Source organism: Peromyscus californicus, unplaced genomic scaffold, assembly GCF_007827085.1.
Source record: "Peromyscus californicus insignis strain IS unplaced genomic scaffold, ASM782708v3 Scaffold_8__1_contigs__length_139910024, whole genome shotgun sequence".
NCBI classification, from domain to species: domain Eukaryota; kingdom Metazoa; phylum Chordata; class Mammalia; order Rodentia; family Cricetidae; genus Peromyscus; species Peromyscus californicus.
Window position 1 is genome coordinate 13,774,418 of NW_026294606.1, and position 23,473 is coordinate 13,797,890.

The 23,473-nt window shown below is 42.7% G+C and overlaps 1 protein-coding gene across 3 annotated transcripts in view; it reads right to left on the reverse strand.

The window, feature by feature from the left end:
- Positions 1–23,473, reverse strand: part of Spin1 (spindlin 1) — a 54,066-nt gene that overhangs the window by 23,775 nt on the left and 6,818 nt on the right. For all 3 annotated transcript variants that reach the window (XM_052727866.1, XM_052727867.1, XM_052727868.1), the window contains exons 2-3: positions 7,006–7,217; positions 1,963–2,011 (exon numbers count right to left, since the gene is read on the reverse strand). In XM_052727866.1, the coding sequence (XP_052583826.1) occupies positions 1,963–2,011; positions 7,006–7,057 (101 nt within the window). In that variant the 5' untranslated portion in view covers positions 7,058–7,217. The remainder of the gene's footprint in view (positions 1–1,962; positions 2,012–7,005; positions 7,218–23,473) is intronic.

Here is a 23,473-nt window from a genome sequence, read left to right on the forward strand (position 1 = left end):
AAACAAGTCTGTGAAAGCAACAGATGGAGTTCCCCATAACGTGGAACAAACAATATGAGCTCTTTTTGTTGCTTTGCCTGTGAACCCTGAACTGCTGGTTGTTTTGGTTTTTTTTTCATTTATTTTTTGACGATTTCATACATGTCTACTATATATCTCAATCAATAGATAGTTCAAGCAGTTGGTGTTTATTTCTTGTGCCTGAAGGGGTCAAACCCACGAGACAGTGAATGCTCAACATTACTCAGGAAAGGAAACAAGAAATCCCTTGCTCAAAATATATGCATAACACAACTATGGGATCAAATAAATGTAGGTGGACTTTCCTTTGGGCTGCCAGCTCACAAATAGTGACACAGAGACTTATTAATAAGTCTCTTATTAATAAGTAACTTATTAATTAGACAAGCTTAGGCTTGTCTCAACTAGCTCTTATAATGTAAATTAGCCCATTTATATTAATCTATGTTCAGGCACATGGCGTTACCTCTCTTTCATCTTGCACCTCCTGTTTCCTGTCCTGGCTGGTGACTCCACCCTTTTTTCCCAGTGTCCTGTCTCCAGAAGTCCTGCCTAACCTCTTTCTAGCTATTGGCCATTCAGCTCTTTTTTAAACCAATCACAGCAATTTATCTTCACATAGTACACAAATATCCCACAACAAATGTCTAACTTCTTAAGTCAATGAAATTTTAACCAATGGTAATCATTTAAAAATAGGTTTTTAAAAGGGAGTAGAGTGCTAAAACACTGCACCTTAATATTCTTAACTTCTTTTACATGGCAGAAATCTATTCTGAATGAGCTGCTTTGGTCTTAGAAAGGAGGTATTTCACTTGTCCCTTACCCACTGTCTAGTATCTGTGGTTTGTATTTCTGCCTTACTGTTACTCTCTATTTGAGACAAGAGACAGCTTACCATTCATGCCCCACTAATGAGTAGAGGCACCGCATAAATGGATATAGCATCACTGAATACAGCAAAAGCAGGAAGATGATGAAACAAGGTAAGGTTTATTCTGTTCTCAGGGAACAGCACACTTACCTAACTTTCAAATTTTTTGTTTTCTAGGTCACTTAAGGTGAGTATTATATTTACATCGTGCACTCATCTTAATGAGAGACAAGTCTCGTTCAATCATCAACCATTACTGAGGAAACTCTTGTTTACCAGACCTTCCATGACCAAGAGACTTCCTATTCTCTTCAGCTCCACTGAGGCAATGAAGGGACTCAAATCTCCCCTGTGAATTACTTGGGAAGAACTGCTGCAGGATGCTTATGCAGTGGCAGGAGGAGGAGAGCCTTCATGGATAACTTCCATCCTTACATTCTCAAGTCACGGTTAGAGTAGTATACCAATGACACTGGAGTACAGTCACCTCTGCATAGCAACTACAGGACTAGAACACACTTGTCACTTTAAATACATGACTATTGCCAGGCCTGGTGACATATGCTTGCACACATGTAATCTCAGCAGCTTGGAGGCTGAGTCAGGAGAATTACAAGTTTTAGGCAAGCTCAGACAATACAATGAGATGATGTTTCAAAAAAACAAAACAAAACTGTTTAAGTCTATTTTAAATGGGTATGCTTTCTATAAATTACAGGTACAGAGAGGAGCATGGCAACTGGCTAGGTGGACCCTAGCATCAGATATCTCTGTTCAGCCCTTGACTAAGGTTTTAACCTTAGCCCCACCCCCAAACACACACACACACACACACAGTTATTTTCCGCCATCCAGTGGGCTACCATTAAGACAGAGGATAGCCATGACTCAAAGGCTTTTACCAGCTGAAGTGCATACCTAACACACTTCATCCAGTCCAAGGAGAGGGAATGGACAGGGGGTGACCACACACAATTACTATGCATTAGTGGAGGTGAGCTAAGCAGCTCTGGCGTGAGAGGTGGTCCTGGTGCTGCTATCTAAAAACAGGGGTGAGCATTGCTTACTTGTGAGATGTCCTCTTCTTCATCATGCTTGCAGAGACTCCAGCATGGCCTACGAGAAAGGCAAGTTACAGTCAGCAAAAAGTGGGTTAAAACAAAACCGTACTTCACAAAGCCTGGAATAGATCATTAACCACCAACATGTTAGAGCCACTTGTTTGACTTCTGAAAAGGAGATATTCTGAGCAGACAAAAATGACAGCAAATGGCTCTTTGCTTCCAGATCAGCCATAAAAATAAAACCAGTCACACATACAAAATTAAGTAAGAAACACACCTGACCATAAAGCAGTAAACAGTACAGAACTCAACTCGTCTTCCCCTCATAATCTAGGAAACATGGGGACCATCTGGTTTGAGAGACCAGGAAGCAAAGGAGCTGAAAGCTGCCCAACAAATGAAGCAGCGCCCACCACTGGCCTTGAATTCATTTCTGAAAGCCATTTTTGGAGGATGGTATTTGAAGGGAGCAGGACCTTGCCAGGTGGAGTGTCACACTGGAGTTAGAGAGAACTGTTTGTCATTAATATGTAACAGTCAAGTGTATACAGGGAGAGCTACTTAGAAGAGAACTCCAAACCTCAGCAAGCTAGAGGTCAGCAAGGGTCCACACTCCGGCTAAACAGGAATCTGAATGTGAGTAAATTCTGAGAAATCACAAATCAATAAAGCTGTTCAAATTCCATCTAGCCACTTCTTGGACTAGTGAGGCAATCAGAAACAAAACAAAACAAAAATCTAAAAAACAAGACTCCTCAAGAAATCCACAGCAGCCTACATAAAACAGAATACCAAAAACCATCCTCAACACCTGCCTGACAAACTTAACACCTTTTAAAATGTCCAACTACTTCTCTTGAAAATTATTAGACAAGAAAGGTCTCACACACACACAGAGTAACCCAGCTTTGGTGCCATATGCCAGCATTAGGGGGAGCAGGACTGGCTTTGCAGACCAGACACCAATAACCAAATAGGTTATAATCTCAACAAAATATTTAGCACACAAGGACATTAAAAGGTAAGTAGACACATCCAACTAATCCCTAGACACAGGAAATATACAAGAAAACAAATCAAACCAGGAAACAGTAAGTCGCTAGCACTGAAGACCCACTGGGGTGACTAGTAGGCTATGTAGATCAGTAAGGTCAATCCACATCCACATCAACTCCCCAAACCTGCACAAAGACATAAATAACTGAGAATAAAACCAGCCCTAGAGACCCAGAGAGCAGCACCCACAGGCCTAACACGTGGGAAACTAGACTGTAATAAAGAGAAGAGGAGCAAGGGACAGTAACTGCCAAGTGGAAGTGTGACGAAGCGCATGAGGCACAGGTTGGTGAACAAGCACAGGGGCAGCTGTGCACAGTACCTCCTAAACTAACTGCTGAAAACCACAGGTAATGTTTTCACGAGTGCAAAACAAACAAAAACCACTTCTAAACACATAGATACAGGGAATCAAGATTTGCTGTAAGGAACAACTCAAACCAGGAGACCGTGATTCAATCTGCTACCCACCTGTTGACATGGTAGCTTTCAGTCCAGCTGCACCAAACCAGGACTGAGACAGACTTAACTTCAGGACAAATAATGTCACCATGGATCACAAAATACACTTCAAAATAGTATGGTTAATTAATCAAAAATCCACAATAACCTTAAATACACACAAGCCTAATTACAGAATACCGAAATCCATGAAAACGGGGAAAAAAAAATCACATCTACATTATGCACACTTAGTTACCTAAATGCTCTTCTCTTGGCAACTGGTATTAACAGGTGGGTAGAAAACTTTAGAAAAGACAGATACCTGAGCACCACAACAGACAGCTTGAAACCATGTCAAAACATTATTTCCTCTGGACCCCAGAGTAACACTCACCCAGATGTACCAGCCATATGCTTAGTCATAACACGAGTCTAATAATATACTTAAATATTCTGAAATCATACAAAATGTATTTGCTTACCAGGTCAGCATTTTAAATTGGGCATAGAAACAAGAAAGTTCTCCGAACAGTTAAACAGAATAAAAAACACCACCTATTGAGCTTAGAGGTTACAAAGGAAGCAGCACTTTTACCCATCAGGTACACACATAAAATGGCCAAGAATGAAGAAGTCTTCACCACAGGGCAGAATGGTTCTCTGGGAGGCAACAGGGCTGAGACTGGAAGGCTTCTTCACTGTGTGCAAACTCCCATTCCTTGTCCTTATATTAAGGTGCCTTTACAGCTTCTCAACACTAACTATAGGCACTAATCGGCCACTATAGCTCTCAACCAGAGACAAAGATGGCATGTTGGGGACCCGATTGCCAGGAGAGCCACCTGGACCCACTGAGGGAAGAACGAAGATAACAAGAAAAGGAAGTGTGTGACAGCTACAAGGTCAGCCAGAAGTGGGAGCAGTCATCCCTGATGTGTCCCTAGACACCTCTGACAGGTGCAAAGGAAGGATTCATCAAGGTATGCTAGAACTACATATAACGTACCAGGTGTTTCCACCCCCTCTCCCATCCCATAGTATCCCACTCCTCACAACCCCCACCCCATAAGCCTACTCTGGGCACACAGCCTGCTGGCTTCTAGAAACAGGTACCTCAAATGTAACAAAGCCAGGCCATTGTCTCTGATCCTTGAAGCAAAACTTCTGTAGCAGGCTTTCTTGGACTCCCAGCTCCCAAATCGTAACACAAAGACTTATTATTAATTATGAATGGTTGGTCTTAGCTTAGACTTGTTTCTATCTAGCTTTTTTTTAACTTAAATTAACCCATTTCTATTAATCTATGTGCTGCCCTGAGGCTTGTTTACCATCTATGTGCTGTCCATCCTGCTTTCCTGTTTCCTCCGTGTCTGTCTGTCCCCTTTTCATAACACCTTAACATAAACAAGTATTATGCAATACAAATATAAGAAATTTTTATTTAAACAAATATTCTATTCCAGAACACTTCACTGTGTACTAAGTATCATGTCAGTGTTGACTTTCTGACTGAGAACCTGCTATTTCACTGGGTAAGAAAAGGTAAGTAAGCATTATGCCAAAATAACTGTCTAATCCTAGATAAAAAGATAGAGTTCAAGCCATACGGTGAGACTGAGGCTCTGGAGACAAGCAACATGGCTGCCTGACATGATCTGAGGAATCAGTGGTGACTGGGAACACAGTGCAGTCAAGAGACTGATGAGACAGAGGCCATGCAAGGAGTCCCAAAGCTCCAGAAAATTAAATTGTAACCAGACAATCTCCAGTTTCTGACCCAGCTCGTCAAGAGTTTAAGTTGCTCCTCTGTCCTTATCACAAGCAAAACACTAAAAATCTCCACAGTGCTTCTTAGATTGAGCAGAGAATCAGTCACAAAACAGTAACTGCTCATAAATTAGAAAGCAGCATATAAACAGAGAGGATGGTACCGAGGCTGTCAGACCCCATCCAGGAAGCAGTGCAGAAGGAGCCTCAACTAGTGCTGCTGGAGTTCCTAGAGCCCAGTCAGACAGTGGGGTTGAGGCATACTCTTAAAAGAGGCCTACACTTTAGTTTACCTGCAAACGCTGATAATTTGGACAAGTTGTCCTGTGCCCCTAAGGCAGGGTGGCTGAGAATCACAAATGATATTCATGCCCAAGAGGTTGAGCCAATCATAGAACCAGAGAATGAGTTAATGGAAAGAGTGAGCAACAAAACCAGACAGGTAGGAGAGGAGATGAAATCATTTCAAACAAAGAAAGAAGCCAGGCATGGATGCACACCTCCAGTCCCAGAAGTGGGAAGCAGGGGCAGGAGGACCACATAAGACCACAGCCAGCACCGTCGACATGGCAAGTTCAAGGCTACCCATGGTGAGACCTAAAAAGCTGGGCTTCTTTAAACAGAAAACACTACACGCTGGCCATGGTGTCTGTGGCAAGAGAACCAAAGGCATAGGGCCAGCGTGGGCAACAAGTTCTGAAGCATTAATAATCTCACTTAAACTTTGTCACACACTTTTTCAATGTTCAAATGCCTAGAAGGTTACGTACTCAAAGGAGTTTTATTTATCAGTGTAGCTTGTTGGCAAATGCCTTGTGGTGATCCTAACATTGGGAGTCACAGACAGGAGGATCAACATGCTCAAGATCCTGTGGCCAAAAAAAAAGGAAGGAAAGAAAAGACAGGCTGGCTGGCTCATTCACTCATTTTATAAAACATTGTGTAAGGTTATTTGTTTGTTTGGGAGGAGAGGGTTTTAAAAATCAACACTTTTAAGGTGGGCAGTGGTGGCACACACCTTTAATCCCAGCACTTGGGAGGCAGAGAGGCAGATCTCCGAGTTTGGGGCCAGCCTAGTCTATAGAGCGAGTTCCAAGACAGCCAGGGCTACAGAGAAAAAAACATGTCTTACCCTCCTCCATAAAAAAAAAAAAAAAAAAAAAAAAAAAACAACGCTTTTATTCCTGTTACTTTTAGCCATGTGCCACAAAAAAATCAGAATGGGTTCCTGTTTCAGGGGGGGTGCAGGCTTGGTTTTTGGTTTAGTTTTGCTCCTGAGACAAGACTTCATGTAGCCCTGGCTGGTCTGGAACTGGCTATGTAATGGAAGATGGCCTCGAATTCCTGATCTTCTCGACTCCGCTTAGCGTGCTAGAATTACAGGTCCACAAGGCCTCCTTCAGTTCAGATCCACACTAGTAAAGCTGCTTCAAAACTAAGTAAGATTCTCCTTCTGCCCCAAAGCTACTCAATCTCCTAAATCTCTCTAAATCTTACATTCTAACATTTCAGCTTCTTCAAGTAAAAATAAAGCCTTGATTTATTATACTCTTAAACAGATACTTGGAATTCACTTATTTACCACTTACCTATAAATTGCTAGGTTATACAGAAAACAGTATTTAGCACGGGGGTTCCCTTTTCAAGAAACCAAAGCTCTTCTTTCACATGCAGCACTAGAAATGGAGAAGATCACACTGCCAGGTACTATGTGAAATCGCTGTTCTATGTTCTAAAATGTACGTCACACTGAAATACATGCAGAGCTGCAATGCTTACCTGCATCAGCTCTGGACCGCTGGCCAGGTGTCTTCCCGAATGGGGTCTTCATTCATCTGTATTTATGTGAGCAGCAGAGCTGCTGGACTAGGGTGAAAATCCAATATTTTTAGATATGAAGCTTCCTTCCCACAGATCAGTGTTCCTGTTAATCCACCATCCAGGTTGTCTCTTTCACAAGTTCAGCAAAAACATGTAGAATCCCAAGCACTCTGTAAAATGAACATCAAGACAACAAAATGCCAGTGAGCCTCTAAAGATGACACAAAATGTAAGCACAATTCTCAGCTAAAAGGCACTGATCCCTACAGCAATGCCGTGGTTCCCAGCAAAGACAACGTCTGACAGTGTGAAAGGGAAGTCTGGAACGGGTGCAGACCCAGTGGAGAGAAGAGGCTATGCAGAGACTAGAGAGCCCTTTCCTGTTACAGCCTAAAGCACCCTGCTGCTAAGCACCAGGGCCACGAACATCGGGACTGAAGAGAGCACAGCCTTTTTCCTGGGGGGAGGCAATGGTGCAGGTCACTCAGTAAGGGGAGATGCAGTTGGCATACCAAGGCTTCGGAAAACGATGACATTAATTTTGCTTCTCTCTTTCTGTTCCCAACCTCTCAGAAAAAGATTCCACTAACCCAAGAAAACTCCCAAAGAAACGTGCCCACCCATACAGATGCTAAATCGTTTCACAAAAGCAGAACCATTTATATCAAATTTGGTTCCAGGAACTCTACAGTCCAGGTAATAAAACATATCCATATACATCTCAATCAGACATTTTTCCAACTGCTATAGGGTAATAGTGTTACTGGCTTAGATAACTGCTCCTGTAGCCAGTCTTTTATTTCAGCTGGTTACTTGTAACAGCTAAATAAACAATTACAGAGATCTCTGTGCCATCACCCCTCCACGGTTTTACCATCTTCCCCTATTCAGTCTCTACCTAAGATTACAAGGAAGGTTCATCACAGCTCAATGGTCTTCCCCTGGCCCTTTCTGCTGTGCTTAGAGATAAAGCACTAAACATGAAGGTAAAACACGTAAGCTTTTATGTCAAACTTGATTCTCTTGTAACCTGAGCAGCATTCAGCACTGCCAGTCACAGCTCGGCAGACAGGCTTGCCATGTACACTACAAAGAACTTCCTACCACCCCAAGTGACAGCTGCCCAGGACCCCTTATAGGACAGAATGCACTGTCAATGGGTCAACCAATTCCAATCTTTCTCTGCATGAATTTTACCACTAGAGTATCAGTATCGGTGGCATACAATAAACATGATAGAGTGGTTCCCAACTTTGAAAGCTAACCCCTGGGGCTACAGAGATGGCTAGGCTCTGAAGAGATCTTGCTTCTTGTACAGAAGAGCCTAAATTTAGATCCCAACACCCACACAGAACCCACAATTCTAAGGAATGACACCCTCTTCTAACCTTGGGCCCCAGGTACACCCATGGTGCACATACAGGAAGGCAAAACATTCACTACACATAAAATGAAAGCAAATCTTTTTTGTTTGTTTGTTTGAAACAGCATCTTACTGTATAGTCAGCCCTGGCTGGATTCAAACTACAAAGGTACCCATAATTCCACCCCTCTTCTGCTGTGAGATGTCTTTCTGTACGCTGTAAATATGTGTTGCTCTGACTGGCTGATAAATAAAGCTGTTTGGCCTATGGCAAGGCAGCTTAGAGGCAGGCAGGAAATCCAGGAGAAAGACAGGAAGAAGAAAGGCAGAAGCAGAGCCACCATCCCACCATCCAGAGCAGCAGGTAATGGCACACAGGTAAAGCCACAGAACACACAGTGACATACAGATTAATAGAAATGGGTTAAGTTATAAGAGCTAGCTAGCAAGAAGCCTGAGCCATTAGGCCATACAGTTTGTAAGTAGTATAAGCCTCTGTGTGTTTAATTGGGTCCCAGCAGCTGCGGGACTGGGCCAGACACAGGAAAACTTCGACTACACTCTTCTCTGCTTTTATTTACAAAACTACGAAAAAAATTTAACTTGTATACATATCAACGCACTCAAGAGCCTCATTCCTGATTTGAAATTTTAGGTAACTAATATTCTGAAGTGTAGGTGTGCCCTTCTCACTAGGAGGTTTCAACTATCTTGGCAACATTTTCTGTTGCTATTTCAAGTTTAATTTAATAAGCCTTTAAGAGAAAGTGAGGAGTTGCAAACTTGGGGTCTTCTGCTTCCCCTTGTAATGTGCATGCATACACACATCACTTGTGAGCATGCAGCACCAGTATGCAGAGGCCCAAGGACAGCCTGAGGAGTCAGGCTGCACTCTGTCCTGTTCCAGTTTGTCTTTGCTGTTCTTCACTTGTGCCTGACCCATGAGCTTCCAGGGATTCTCCTGTCCCCATCTCTCTGTAGGACTGCTGGGATTACAGATAGCCAAGCTATGTCTGGTTTACATGCCAAGTACTTTTCACCACCGAGTCATTTCCCCAGGTCTACATGGGACTTTTCAAGCAAAATAATGTGCATTAAAGTTTCTAGAAAAAAGCCACGCCTATTGCTAATTAGAACTTCATGATTGTGGAATTAGCTGGAATGCTACAGATCCAATCTTAGCCTATCTTTAGTCTCTATTAACCATTCACCGTTTACCTAAGTGTCTGACCTAACACCCTTCTAACTATCAGATAAAACCCTTCTAAGAATGTATAAAACATCTTCATATAGCCTTTAACAGGCTCCTCCACTTTGCTGTTGTTTCCACTAAATATCTTTATGACTTCATTTTGTTCCCAAACTATAAAAATTCCATGAAACCATTTCCACGTTGATTTGGAGCACAGCATTCAGAATAGCCTTAATCTCAATTCCTAGGTCAGCCATAAGAATTAACTCATATTCCCTTTGAGATAAGAGTTGTATTTACTGTTAGTAACAATGCAACCAACATTTCTACATTCTTGAGTTACAATCAGTGAATACAGTCTAATTTTATTCCAACTCTTGTTTAAAACCATGAAGAAATCCAGCTGGCTTCCCAAGACACTGAGTATAGCTTCTGAGCTCTGTTTTTGTCCGAATAGATGCCACAGAGTGCTTTGAAGTCAGGTAAGGAAGAGCATTCTGAAAATGAATTGCTCTTTTGACTAGAACTAATTCAATTCATTCAAGTGTTCTAAAGACACAGATCATCTTTAAGTTTTGTATTATGTGGTTAGTTTAGTAAATAAAAGCTGAAGGAAAAATTAAACAAATCTAGTCTTTTCTAGGACAGCAGACACTATTGGTCTCCTCTCCTACCCCAGTGCTGTAGAAAACAATCCCCAAGCGGAACTTATAAGCCACTGAAAAAGAAGAGGAGGCTGGAGAAATGGCTCAGTGGTTAAGAGCACTGCTTGCTCTTTCGAGGTTAAATCCACAGTACCCACACATCACATACAGCTCACAGTCATCTGTAACTCCAGTTCCATGGGATCTGACTCCCTCTTCTAGTGTCCTCCAGCATGTGGTGTAAAGACAAGCAAAATATCCATACATATATTAAAGATAAAAGATGAGGAATGGGGAACAGACAATCCTGACACAGACAAGGGAAATGTTCTTAAGAGGTTACCTGCAGTATCTCTACCTACACACACACACACAGAGGGGTGGGGGTCAGAGAGAGGCTTTATAATGTAGACTGGGCCTTCATTTCTGGGAGACCAAATGATTATCCTTCAATAACGATCCCAAAGTCCCCTGTAAGATGTTGAAGAGATTTATAAAAACACACTGTACTGACTGGCCACACAGGGCAAACACTACTGTATGTGCTTTCCGTGGACTCTTTCAAGCCTTCTACACAACATGCTGCAGATACCACACCTCACTACTGCAAACTGAACAGGCCATCAAAGTACAATGACCTTGTCAAGGTCACACAGACTAAAGCAGACCTGCTGAAATGCTCTACTATAAAGAAAAAAGAGAGAAAGAAGCACGCACATAAGCAGGCATGGTGAAGCATGCCTGTGACCCCAGCACTGCGAGTGCTGAGGCAGGACGATGAGCCCTCAAGGCAAGCCTGGACTGCACAGCGATCATGTGGGTGGGATGGGCACAACAAAAGCCAAATGACATGTATTCTACCTTGGAGGTTAAGAAATGAGTATTTTCAGGGGAGGCTTTACCCTCTCTAAGGAGTGGATGGGGCGTTGTGGGGGGAGTGAGAGGAGGGGAGGGAGAGGGAACTGTGGCTGGTATGTAAAATAAAAAAGAAATTTAAATTAAAAAAAAGAAAGAGGTATTTCAATTTTTCAGACAGCAGGCACGATGGCTTGTGCCACCTATAATCTGAGCACTCAAGAGGCTGAGGCAGGAAGATCTCAAGTATTAGGCCAATCTGGGTTCAAATTAACAAGCAGTAATAGCCATGTGTGAAGAAGGGACATGAAAAGACTTCTGCCAGCTGCTATCACCAACACTATTCATTTATAAGAAATCTGATAATTGCTGAAGTCTTAACACCAGGTCCTCTAGTGGAGAAGCATACAGGCGTACTAACTGCCAAAAACACCACGTCAACTCAAGTTTGAGCAATCAACCACTTGCGTTAAAACATGACGTGGTAAAAGCCTTCTCACTAATGAGATAACTAAAGGCTGTAAGGCCTTGGGCAGCCTCAGGATGGGGCCTGGTTCCCAGAATGGCAACTACCAGGATGAGAGGCTTAAACCTTCAACTTCTAACCCAAACCTCCAGAGAGGGGAAAAGGGCTGAAGACTAAGTCAGTCAGCAATGCCCAACAATGTACCCAATCTCACCTAGATAATGAGGGTTTGCTAAAACTCAATAATCATTTCAGAGAGTTTCCATGTAGGTGAATACATATATCTGAAGCAGGTATCCCAAGGGTCTTTGTAATAAACCAGAAACCTAGCAAATTCACCTTTCCTGAGGCCCAAGCTATTCTAGCAAATTATTAAACTTAGTAAGGTACAGCCTATGGTTAGAAACAATGATGATAACCTAGACAGATAACACAACTTGGCACTGTGTGTGGTCTAAGGGATCCGACACTGCATCTCCATGGAGACGGTGTCAGAACTGAGTAAAACTATAAAACCAACCACCAGTCAATGTCCAGAGAACTTGTAGGTGTGAAGAAAAAGCACACACTCATTGACAGCACCATTCTATGCTGAGTGACAGAGAAAAACACACACACACACACACACACACACACATTTTTCTTTCTAGCATGGTGGGAGGAACATACATTATCAAAAACATTTACATGATAAGGGGCATGTGATTAAAAAATCTGAATACAAGATCTACCCAGACAAGAAGGAAGTTATTTTCTTAGGTCTGGCACTCATTAAAATGTCATGATGTCTGCAATCTAAGGCAACTTTCAAAATCTTTGATGAAGGTAAAGGTACACAGCAGCAAAATAAATCTTGATTAAGAGTATACAGCTTGGATCACTCATAATAATTCAACTCTTTCTGTGCAGAAAACTTCACTTTGACAGTTCTGAGTTCCAAGCCAGTCAGGGATACAGAGGCCCTACCTTAAAGACAAAATCAACACAGGTACTAATTGGGAAACACATGCTATTATTTTTGCAAAATTGCAAAAGCCTGATGATAATCTGATGACCTTTTAATAGCTGGTGTTAGCTTTGGTCAGAAGTTGCTTTTTGCAGTGGACTAGTTACCACAGAGATCCATAACTGGTCAAAGTGCTGAAATTAAGAGTACCGAACACTTACCCCTAAACAGGACATCTTTATCACTCCCTCTGCAGCTGAAAGAATGTAAAAGTGGAAGAGAGGAGTGTTATAGAACACTTCTAGGCATGACATGGGTGGTTCACTCTTGAATTTTAGTAGCTGTCTGCCTAAGATCTGAACAAGACGGAGCCAACCAGTTATGTCATAGAGGGGCAGAGGCTCATGAGGCTTGAGACGTGAGGCCTAAAGAATCTGAGTATCTACAGGCAGTTAATGTTGAAGAGGAGAAAATATTCTTCAGTGATACAGCCATTGGTAAGATGCCCATGCTCCTGTAAATATCCCTTCACCTCCTTTAAGTAACTTAACCCTCAATAAACTCAGTGAGTTGTTTTGTTTTGTTTTTTAAAAAAAGCTGGGCGGTGGTGGTGCACGCCTTTAATCCCAGCACTTGGGAGGCAGAGGCAGGCAGATCTCTGTGAGTTCGAGGCCAGCCTGGTCTACAAAGCGAGTTCCAAGAAAGGCACAAAGCTACACAGAGAAACCCTGTCTCGAAAAACCAAAAAAAAAAAAGACATGAAAGTAGAAAGGAAACTAGTTGTGAAAAGGAAGGGGGATTGAACAGAGTGGGAGAGACAAGAGAGGGTCATGGGGATGAATAAGATACCTCATATACAGATACAAAAATGTCATAATGAAGCTCCATTGTGTATAATTAACATATACTAATAAACTTTAAATACAAGAAAATTCAGTAAAGGGGGCCAGCAAGCCTGATGAAGAAATTCAGTGGTGGAAGGTTGAACACCCAGCCAAGTCTAGAACTGGCTTCAGCAACATAGGGGCTGTTTTAAAGTATGTAACTTACTCAGATTTTTTTTGAGACAGGGTCTCATGTAGCCCAGAATGCCTTTGAACTTTTGATTTTTGATCCTCCTGCCTCTCCGTCCAGAGCTGAGGTCACAGATATACACCATACCTGGTTTCATGAGAAGGAAGGAAGCCAGGGCCTCATGCATGCTGTGCGTGTGCGCTCTATTGAGTGAGCTGCATCTCCATTCCATCATTCCTAATACAGTGTTTTAAAACTGGGGCTGGCAAAGTGGTTCAGTGGGTACAGGCATGTGCTGCACAAGTGTAGCTAAAGTTTTCCTGCCTGGCCCACAGTCGGGACAAATCTCTGTCACCTGCCAGTCCCACAGCCGCTTAGACCCGACCAAGTAAACACAGAGACTTATATTGGTTACAAACTGTATGGCCGTGGCAGGCTTCTTGCTAACTGTTCTTATAGCTTAAATTAATCCATTTCTATAAATCTATACCTTGCCACATGGCTCGTGGCTTACCAGCATCTTCACATGCTGTTTCTCATCGTGGCGGCTGGCAGTGTCTCTCTGACTCAGCCTTCCACTTCCCAGCTTTATTCTCCACCTTGTCCCGCCTACACTTCCTGCCTAGCCAATGGCCAATCAGTGTTTTATTTATTGACCAATCAGCAACACATTTGCCATACAGAACATCCCACAGCACACAAGCCTGGCAATCTGATGTCCATTCCCACAACCAACATAAATATGGAAGAAGAGAACCAACTGCAAACTTGTCCTCTCACCTCCAGATGTGCACTATGACATGTGCCTCAACAGAATCTGGGGGGAGCATATACAGATATTCACCTGCTCATTTCAGTTTTCCCACATACTTGAACTCTCCCACCATAAAGACAAGTGCTCTGGAGATGGAGTTAAGAGGTCACCTAAGTCCAGGAGACTTGGATGAGAGTCCATCACTTTGGAGAACAGAAAAGTCAAGAGCAAAAGGGGTCAATGGGTCAATGGCTTTAGATTCTGTAATTCTGAGAATGAAATTCAGAACCTTCTTAGGAATTAACACTTACTAGAAAATCCAAGTAAAAATGTTCTGACAGATGCTCCCTAAGGCTAACTAAAAGCCCCTGTACATCAACTTCAAAGTTAACATGAATAGTCAAGGAAGGGATAAAGTACCTCAATGGGAGATCATTTGCATGTGCAAAACCCTGGGTTTGATCCCCAGCGCCACCAAAAAAAAAAAAAAAAAAAAAAAAAAGTAAAAAGGAGAAAAATGGTTCAATTATTTCAAGTTGCTGGAAAAAAATGTCCATACACTTTTAAGTAGTTATCCAAGTTCTTCAAAGTGCAAAACACTCCTACCAATTTAAAACAAAAATCATCATTCAGTCTAAAACCAGACACCAAATTTTAACAATGTAGCTCTTAAGCATGAACAAAAATCACAAGGACCAGGAACCCAGATAGGAGAAACTGCTACACTCATTTTAACCCCACTTCTGAAATGCAACACCTCTTCCATAAGATGACACTGTGCACCTGACTCTCAAAAGAAGCCAGATTTTACCAACCCTCTCTGCTGTAGACCTCAAAACACCTAAAACCCACAACTGTGACAGCTACCAATCTGCTTCTCCAGACAGACTAGCTCTGTGCCAGAAGCAGCAGGTGCCCAGGCACTGACCACAATCCAACGCTGGGCCTGGTCCCCGGCTACCTTGTAGAAGCGGAACTAGCGATCATAGGTAGTCAGCCTTTGTGTAGTCCTCAAGTACCCTCCACATCCTGAAACCTGACTGTCCTAGAGTCAAGATGAGCTCTCAGCTAATGAACGCTAACAAGATGATTGGGAAGGGAGGCTGACCACACCAGAAAGACCAACCAAGGGGTCAGAGGCTGGAGCTTTGAACCCTAGACAGCAGCCAAGCATCTAGGGAAAGGAAATACCAAGTATTCAACCAACCAAGATGACACATGAGCCATCAATAATCTGTGGACACACAGGCTCACGTGAGCTTTGCTGACTGACAGGTCTGTGTCAGGAGTCATCTGACGTGACTCCACAGGATGATGCCCTCACAACCTCGCCCTGAAGACCTCCTTTGGCTGTATTCTCTTCAGACACAAAGCTATAATCATGAATGACTGTGCTTTCTCTGCGGCTCCTTTGCGAATCATCAAACACAATGACACAAGGAGTATGGAGGCTGAGGATATTTCAGGACTTCTTCAACTTGTGCGGGAGAAAGTTTTCACACAACCCTGTGCATAAAGGTATAAGTACACAAATCACATTTATTAATAAATCATAAACAAATTTACTTTATAACAATTCTGATATACTCTATAATTTTATTAAAAATTAGAACAAATTTTCATACTAATGAGAATGTACTTCATTTTTACTCAAAGAATTAAATCTTAGCTGAAATGTTTGAGATTGCAGAATGAAGAATATCATCATGTTCTCACCAGTCATCACTGCTGAGAATGCAGCATCCCAGGAAAGCACAGTACAAAGAATAGGGCCATTTCAGAAATTTTTGAAGTTCTGTTCTAACCCTAAACCAAAATATGCTTAATGATTTTTTATAAAATAAAACAATTCAAACAATTTTAAAAATCAAATGCCAACACAATATAATCCAAAGCTACACTGATTTGATACTTGCAAGCTAAAAAATGATAGTAAGAAAATAGCGTCTGTTTTCTGCAAGAGCAGAAAATTTTTTTATGTACAGTGAAAACACTGTGTGATTCTTAACCTGTAGAATCTCTAATCTGTGTGGGATGACTCAAACCCAAGAGCAAAAGGGCAGTGTTCAGAACCAAGGCCACAGTGAAGCTGCAACACACAAAACAGGTAAGGACTGTCAAATGCCTCAGATTCACTCACTGTTTCACTCTGAATAGTTCTGGTCATAACACACTCAGAAATTCTTTGATGCTACTAAATTTTCCCACCCCCATGTTCAGTTATATGACCCTGTAGGAGAAGGAGTCAAACTTCTGGAACAGACGATCTTCAAAACTAATGAAGCATCTACTAGCTACTCTTCTCACATCTTGGGGGGGGGGGGGGGGGGGGGTGGTAAAAATCAGGTAAGATGAAGAAAGGCAAGATTCCATCCCTTTTAGTCCACACTTCATGGATGAAGAGGACACTAGGGCTCTGCCCCTGGCTATAGAAGCCGACATCACAGCTTGTTGCATTAAATTTCCACCAATCAGGAAACAGCTATAACTTCCCAGATCTGCCCTCTAGCAACCAACCCACTTTCCTCTAGCAAGGCCCTGCATCCTTAAAGATTCCATAGCCCCCCCCAAACAGTACCAGCTGTGGACAATGTTCAAATGCATGAGCCTCTGGGGACACTTCATACTCTAATAACCACAGATTCATTAAAAACAAAGAAATACAAGCAAGAAATTTTTTATTTATATGTTTATTTAACTGGGTATAGTGCCATATGCCTGTAATCCAGGTACTGGGGGTAGGTGGGTGGAGATAGGATCAGTTATTCAAGGACAGCCTAGACTATCGTGAGACCTTACCTACACACACACACACACACACACACACACACACACACACACACACACCACATTATAGCCCTAGTTAAGGGCACATACTTCTCTCACAGAGAACTGATTCAGTTCCCAGCACACAGGTTGGGTGACAACTGCTAGTAACTCCTGCATCAGGGGATCTAAGTCATGTTTTGGTCTCAGAGGGCAACTGCACACACAAGGACCCATACAGAGACACATACATATTCATAATTAAAAATAAAAATCTTGAAATTAAACAAGAGTTCCTGTCCACAGATCAAGTATCAACTGACAGTACACTCACAGAACAGCAGAAACTGGAGATACAATTAATTTCAGTGTCTTCTGACACTGCAGAATAATCATCAACATAGAATTCTATACACAACAAAAACATTTTTCAAGCAGAGTGTGGTGTCTCGTGCCTGCAACTCCAGCACTAGTGAGGCTGAGGCAGGAGGAGGGAAAGTTTCAGGCTAGCCTGGGCTCCATGGCAAGACTTTCTCAGAAACCCAGAAGACCACATGAATCTAACACAGAGAACAGTTCTGAAACTTGCCTTTCTCTATAAATGTTAAGCTTCTCACCCAATACATTGAGTTCTGTGTGCTTGACATTCTGTGTACTGTAATAAACTTATCCGGGGGTCAGAGAACAGAACAGCCACTAGATTGGACATAGAGGCCAGAAAATGATGGCACACACGCCTTTAATCCTATCACTTGGGAGGCAGAGATGTCTGGATCTCTGTGAGTTCAAGGCCACACTGGGAACAAAGCCAGGCGTGGTGGCACACATCTTTAATCCCAGCACTTTAGAACTCTTGTCTTGCTTGGGAAGAACACAACACATGCCTTTAATCCCAGGAAGTGATGGCAGGAAGCAGAAAGGTATATAAGGCATGAGGACTAGGAACTAGAGGCTTTTAAGTAGTTCAACTGAGACCCTGACGGGGGGCGGGGCTGAGGATTCAGAGGCTTTCAGTCTGAGGATGGGTGGAAACAGGATCGGCTGAGGAGTTGGCAAGATGAGGTTGGCTGTGGCTTGTCCTATTCTTCTGATCTCAGTTTTCACCCCAAAAAACCCTCTGAGGGGTTTTTTTATTTGTAAGACCATTTAAGATTCATGTTAAAGTTCTGCACCAACCTCACTTATGTATTTTAGACAGGGTCCCCTATATTCTAACGTCACCTTGAACTCTAAATCCTTCTCACTTCTCCCCAGTACTTGAATTAATAGATGTGCACCACCAGGCCCAATGTATTCAGTACTGGGGAATCAAACCCAGAGCTTCCCACATGCTGGGCCAGCACACTATCTTCTGAGCTACACTCCAGTCTCAGTCTCAGTCTCTCTCTCTGTCTGTCTGCCCCCCCCCCCCTTTGTTTTTGTTTTTATTTTTTCCGAGACAGGGTTTCACTGTGTAGCTTTGGAGCCTGTCCTGGAACTCACTCTGTAGACCAGGCTGGCCTCAAACTCACAGAGACCCTCCTGCCTCTGTCTGGGATTAAAGGCATGTACCACCACCACCTGGCTCCAATCTCTCATTTTTAACAAAGGCAGGAATATAATGGATATAATGACCTTTTCTTTTACTTTAACTCTCTCCACCACTGAACAACTGTCAATATTCTTCCCTATCAGAAACATGACCATGATAAAGAACCTTACCCATACTTACTTGTGATCTGTGCAAATGCCCCGGAGTGAGGCTACTGGCAAACAACATACGTGTGTGTCAAACTCGGTGAAGCCATCCTCTAAAAAGATTCTGCACCAAATTAAGATCCCACCAAAGATTTAAAGGCTCTGTAATTTATGTAAGCACTACTTCATGAATTAATATTTTAAATAAAGACTGTAGAGAAGAAAAGAGCCAGTGTTAGAATTCTTTTTGGGGGGTGGGGTGGGGGGTGTGACTACGAACTGAACCACTGAGCTCTATCACTGGGTTTCTTTTTACTACTTATTTTGAAACAGTATCTGAGTTGCCTAGGTTGGCTCAGAATACAGTTCCTCCTGCTTCATTCTCCCTCCCAGTGGCTGGGATTACAGACCAGCATCACCAAACCTGGCTTAAAATTATATTTTAATCTTTCGCTGAATCAATTTCAAGGAAAAATACACCATAGCACCAAATAATACTGGAGTAAACAAAGGAAAGGACCTGTAGCCTTCAGTCAGAGTAATTTAAAAATAAAGAAAACTTAATAGGCCTTTACCGTTATTTAACAGTCTTCCAAGTGGATTTCGGTATTTAAACAATGTTTAACTTTTTAAACTTGAGAATATTAGGAAAGAGAATACTGGAAATACTGGATAAGATTTCTGCTCAGAATGCCTTTAGTTAAAACATCAACAGCATTTGCATGCAGATCATTGTTCTATAAAAGAGGCCATCAAGATGGCTCAGAGTTTGGAAAAGCAAGCCTGAGTGAGTTGAATCCTTGGAACCCAGGGTTAGAGAGCTAACTCCCAAAAGTTTGTCCTCTGACCTCTACATAGGTGCCCAAACTCACAGACCCCTGCACTCTCTCTCGTAATGAATAAAATAAATGCTTAAAGTACCAACCATTATCAAAAGGGAATAAAGAACTTAAAAACTCAACCTAAGAACTAGATTTAGAGACTGATATTCAAAGGGGAGCATCACCTTGAAGGCAGAAGCAGAAGGAAGAGAGTTAAGGTTATCCCTGTCAACAAGGTACAGGTTCAAGGCCAGCCTGACTTACACCAGACCTTGTTTCAAAATATTGTAAGATGAAACTGATACTCACTGAGGTTCACCAGTGGGGAAAGAATGGACAGCTATACAATAAAGACATCATCAGTATCTGAAGATCTCAGTTCATTTGGCCTTTGTAGATTGATTTCTGCATAAAGCAGCTGAACAAAATATTTCAGATTTAACTAATTTCATCACCGCCACAGTTAAGAATTTTTCAGGACAAACAAATCCAAAGTCAATATTTACAGAGAAAGAGAAAATGAGAGTTCCCACTAAGGCAAAAAAAAAAAAAAAAATTGTGCCTCTGAGGGCAGGCATGGCCACACTGGGACACAGGAGAGCAGTCTGACCCCTGGCTTCCAGCCTGGCTGGTACCTTCTTGCCATACACAAGGAACAATCCTGCTCAGTAAGACAGAGCGAGGGCAAGATTCTTTCTCCCCTAAGTAACAGTGACCTGTTAGGACTGAAAGGTATTCAGGCAGCCACATTTAAGCACAGGAAGAGAAGGTGCTTTTACTTAATCTCTGCTTACCTACTCTGCCCTGAAATTGTGCTCAAACTCCCATTCCCCTCAGACAGGGGGACTCCCTCTCTGCACTAGTCCACCAAAATCTGACTTGAAACACCTTGACAAAGCCTTTCGTACTACAGAGACCTGGGCCTTCACCGGCCACCACTGAGTTTTATTCTTGCACATAAGATGCTCTTTTTAACTATTTTTCATTGCTCCTAGCCAGTAACATTCTCTCCTGGAGAGCTGGTCACAGGACTCAGGAGACACCCTTCCCTCCCAACAACCAGGAAAGAAGTAAACAGATGACCAGGGTGGGAACTCTTGGTGGTGGAGCCACAGAAGTGACCCATGCTCTAGTAAAGAAACCCAAATAAACTCCGGTTCACAAAATCCTTTCTTTGGTCTGTTGGTGTCCTTTCTTAGCTGGGATGAACCCATCTTTACATCTCAGGAAAAGCTGTGTAATACCATCAACATTCCATTTGCACTATCCCATCAGCCACCGGAACTTCTACCTGGGTTGCAGAGTTGTGCTTTTGCAGGCCATACACAAGCAAGGTCAGAGACAACCGGAAATGGCATGAACAGTGTTTGCCAGCAGCTTCCAACATGCTCTTGCTCTTCTCATTCACCTATCTTCCTTTCCTAATACCTGCCTTGTGGGCTTCCAACTCTAACCTAAGACACAGAGAGCACTGTCTCCCAGAGGCTTCTCTGCTGTCTCCCACACTGTCACCTCAACTTGCTGTAACAAACCCTGGAAACACCCCCTCACCCACCTAGACTAGTGGTGCTTGCTACTTCTGAATGGCTCCTTACCATGTGATTCTGAAATACCCTAGACCAGAGACAGGCTCAGGGGCAGAGTGCTAGTTGTATTGGAAGTTCACAGTCAATCTCCAATATTGAAAAAAATAATAAAAGCTGCAACTGTTTACTCAACCATCACCATATGGTGAATACCTGTACAGCAGACTATGACCTTAAAACTCAGCCTTGATTTTCTATCATTTAACCCTAGCTACTACATTCAAAACCTACACAGTGAACTACCAGAAAAGTAATTATGGGAAAACTAAAACAATCTCTGCTTTCATAGTGCACAACCATTTTAAGATAAATTTTATCAAGCAAACACTAATTTTGAAGAGCCAGGAGTATTTACTTCAGAGAGGCCAAGAACCACAGAAAACTGTTGGTGGCTGTAGTGGGCAAATTAACATCTCCACTCCAATTCATACACAACAATGTGAGGCTTGGGCAGAACACTCAAAGGAAGATGATGAAGAATTTAAAGAGAAAAGCATTCCAAAATACCAAGATTCCCCCAACTTCCCCTAAGTAAAGGTAGCAGTAAAGACACACATGCTTCCCACGGATTCAACCATCAATGCAACTGAGACTAAAACCACACAGTATAAACTCTACACTGCTATGAGCAGCATGATGAAATCCCACCCTGAAATGCCCAGAGCAGACATTACTCTCTTTCCCACCTACCCCTGCTGCACACTAACTACCCCACACAAGAATCATGTAGTAAGCACAGGGCTCTCCCATCTACTACTGCAGTACTCAAGAGCTCATGCTCAAATCGTATTTTACTTAGAGTACAAATACAGTGATACTTTCTGTTTGAATGTGCCAAAAAAGTCACAGGATACTTCCTTTAGCAAAAAGGTAGAAGTTCTAGGCTTAAGGGGGGTGAGGGGGACAGCTGTATGTCAAAATTGTCAGGATCTGCAGTAAGACTGAATCTTCTGGGGCTGGAGAGATGGCTGAGTACCTAAGAGCCAGTACTGCTCTTGCAGAGGGCCCAAGTTCAGTTCCCAGCACCTACATAGGATAGCTCACAACTGATTGTAACTTCAGCTGCAGGGGATCTGATGCCCTCTCAGGCCTCCACCAGGAACCACACACACATATACTACACTGTCACACAAACACAGTTATATGGAAATGAAAATAAAATCTTTTTTAAAAAATCTTCAGTAGCCGGGCAATGTTGGTGCACACCTTTAATCCCAGTACTCAAGGCAGAGGCAGGTGGCTCTCTATGAGTTCGAGGCCAGCCTGGTCCACAAAGCGAGTTCCAGAGTTCCAGGACAGCCAGGGCTACACAGAGAAACGGGGGGGGGGGGGGGGGGGGGGGGGGCCACAAGCCCTTCGGTGAACTAGTAACAGAAAAACAGACTCCTGCTAATTTTGCTGCTGGATCTCAAACTGTACAAGTCAGTCCCAATCATGGGCATGGGAAGCACGGAACCTGTGGCCGGAAGGCTAACAAAAGCAGCATTTCCATCTGCTAACAAGTCAGTGCTCCAGAAGCACCGAAGCCATAGGAAGACTTCACCATGGGTCCCCTGAACTGCTGACATCAAGCAACCACCTACAGTACTGAAAAAAGGAAATTAAAATACATGTATTTCTATTTTCAAAACTCAAACACCCAAGAAGGAACAGAAACATATTACTGGGGCAGGGGGACTGATGAAGGTCCAATGGAAATGACATTATGACTTCTGAAAATTGTCCTGATTCCTGAATTACATAAATGTTCACAAGGATATGTGACACGGACACACACACACACAAAAAAAAAAGCAAATAAAAACACAGCAAGAAAATTACAGCAAGCAGCATGTAGTGGCCCAGTCTGTAATCCCAGAATTTGAGGAGTTGAGCCAAGAGGGTCACAAGACCCTGTCGCAAAAAGCCAACCAAGCCAGGCGGTGGTGGCTCACGCCTTTAATCCCAGCACTCGGGAGGCAGAGCCAGGCGGATCTCTGTGAGTTCGAGGCCAGCCTGGGCTACCAAGTGAGTTCCAGGAAAGGCGCAAAGCTACACAGAGAAACCCTGTCTCGAAAAAAAAAAAAAAAGCCAACCAAAGGCTAAGACAGACTATGGATTTAACGCAAATAAGCTATCAAACTGGCAGCACAACTGGAATTTTCTTTTCAAGGAAGCTTTTATTTGGGGGGGGGGGCCTGATTTCTCCTTCTACTGTGAGAGCTAGGGATAGAACTCAGGTTGTCAAGTTTACCTGAAGAAGTAGTGCTTTTACACTGCTGAGTCATCCTACCAGGATGCGAATATTTTTAAGTGGCTTTATGGTTTGGAATATCAACAATACATCCTATGTAGCTAAGTTT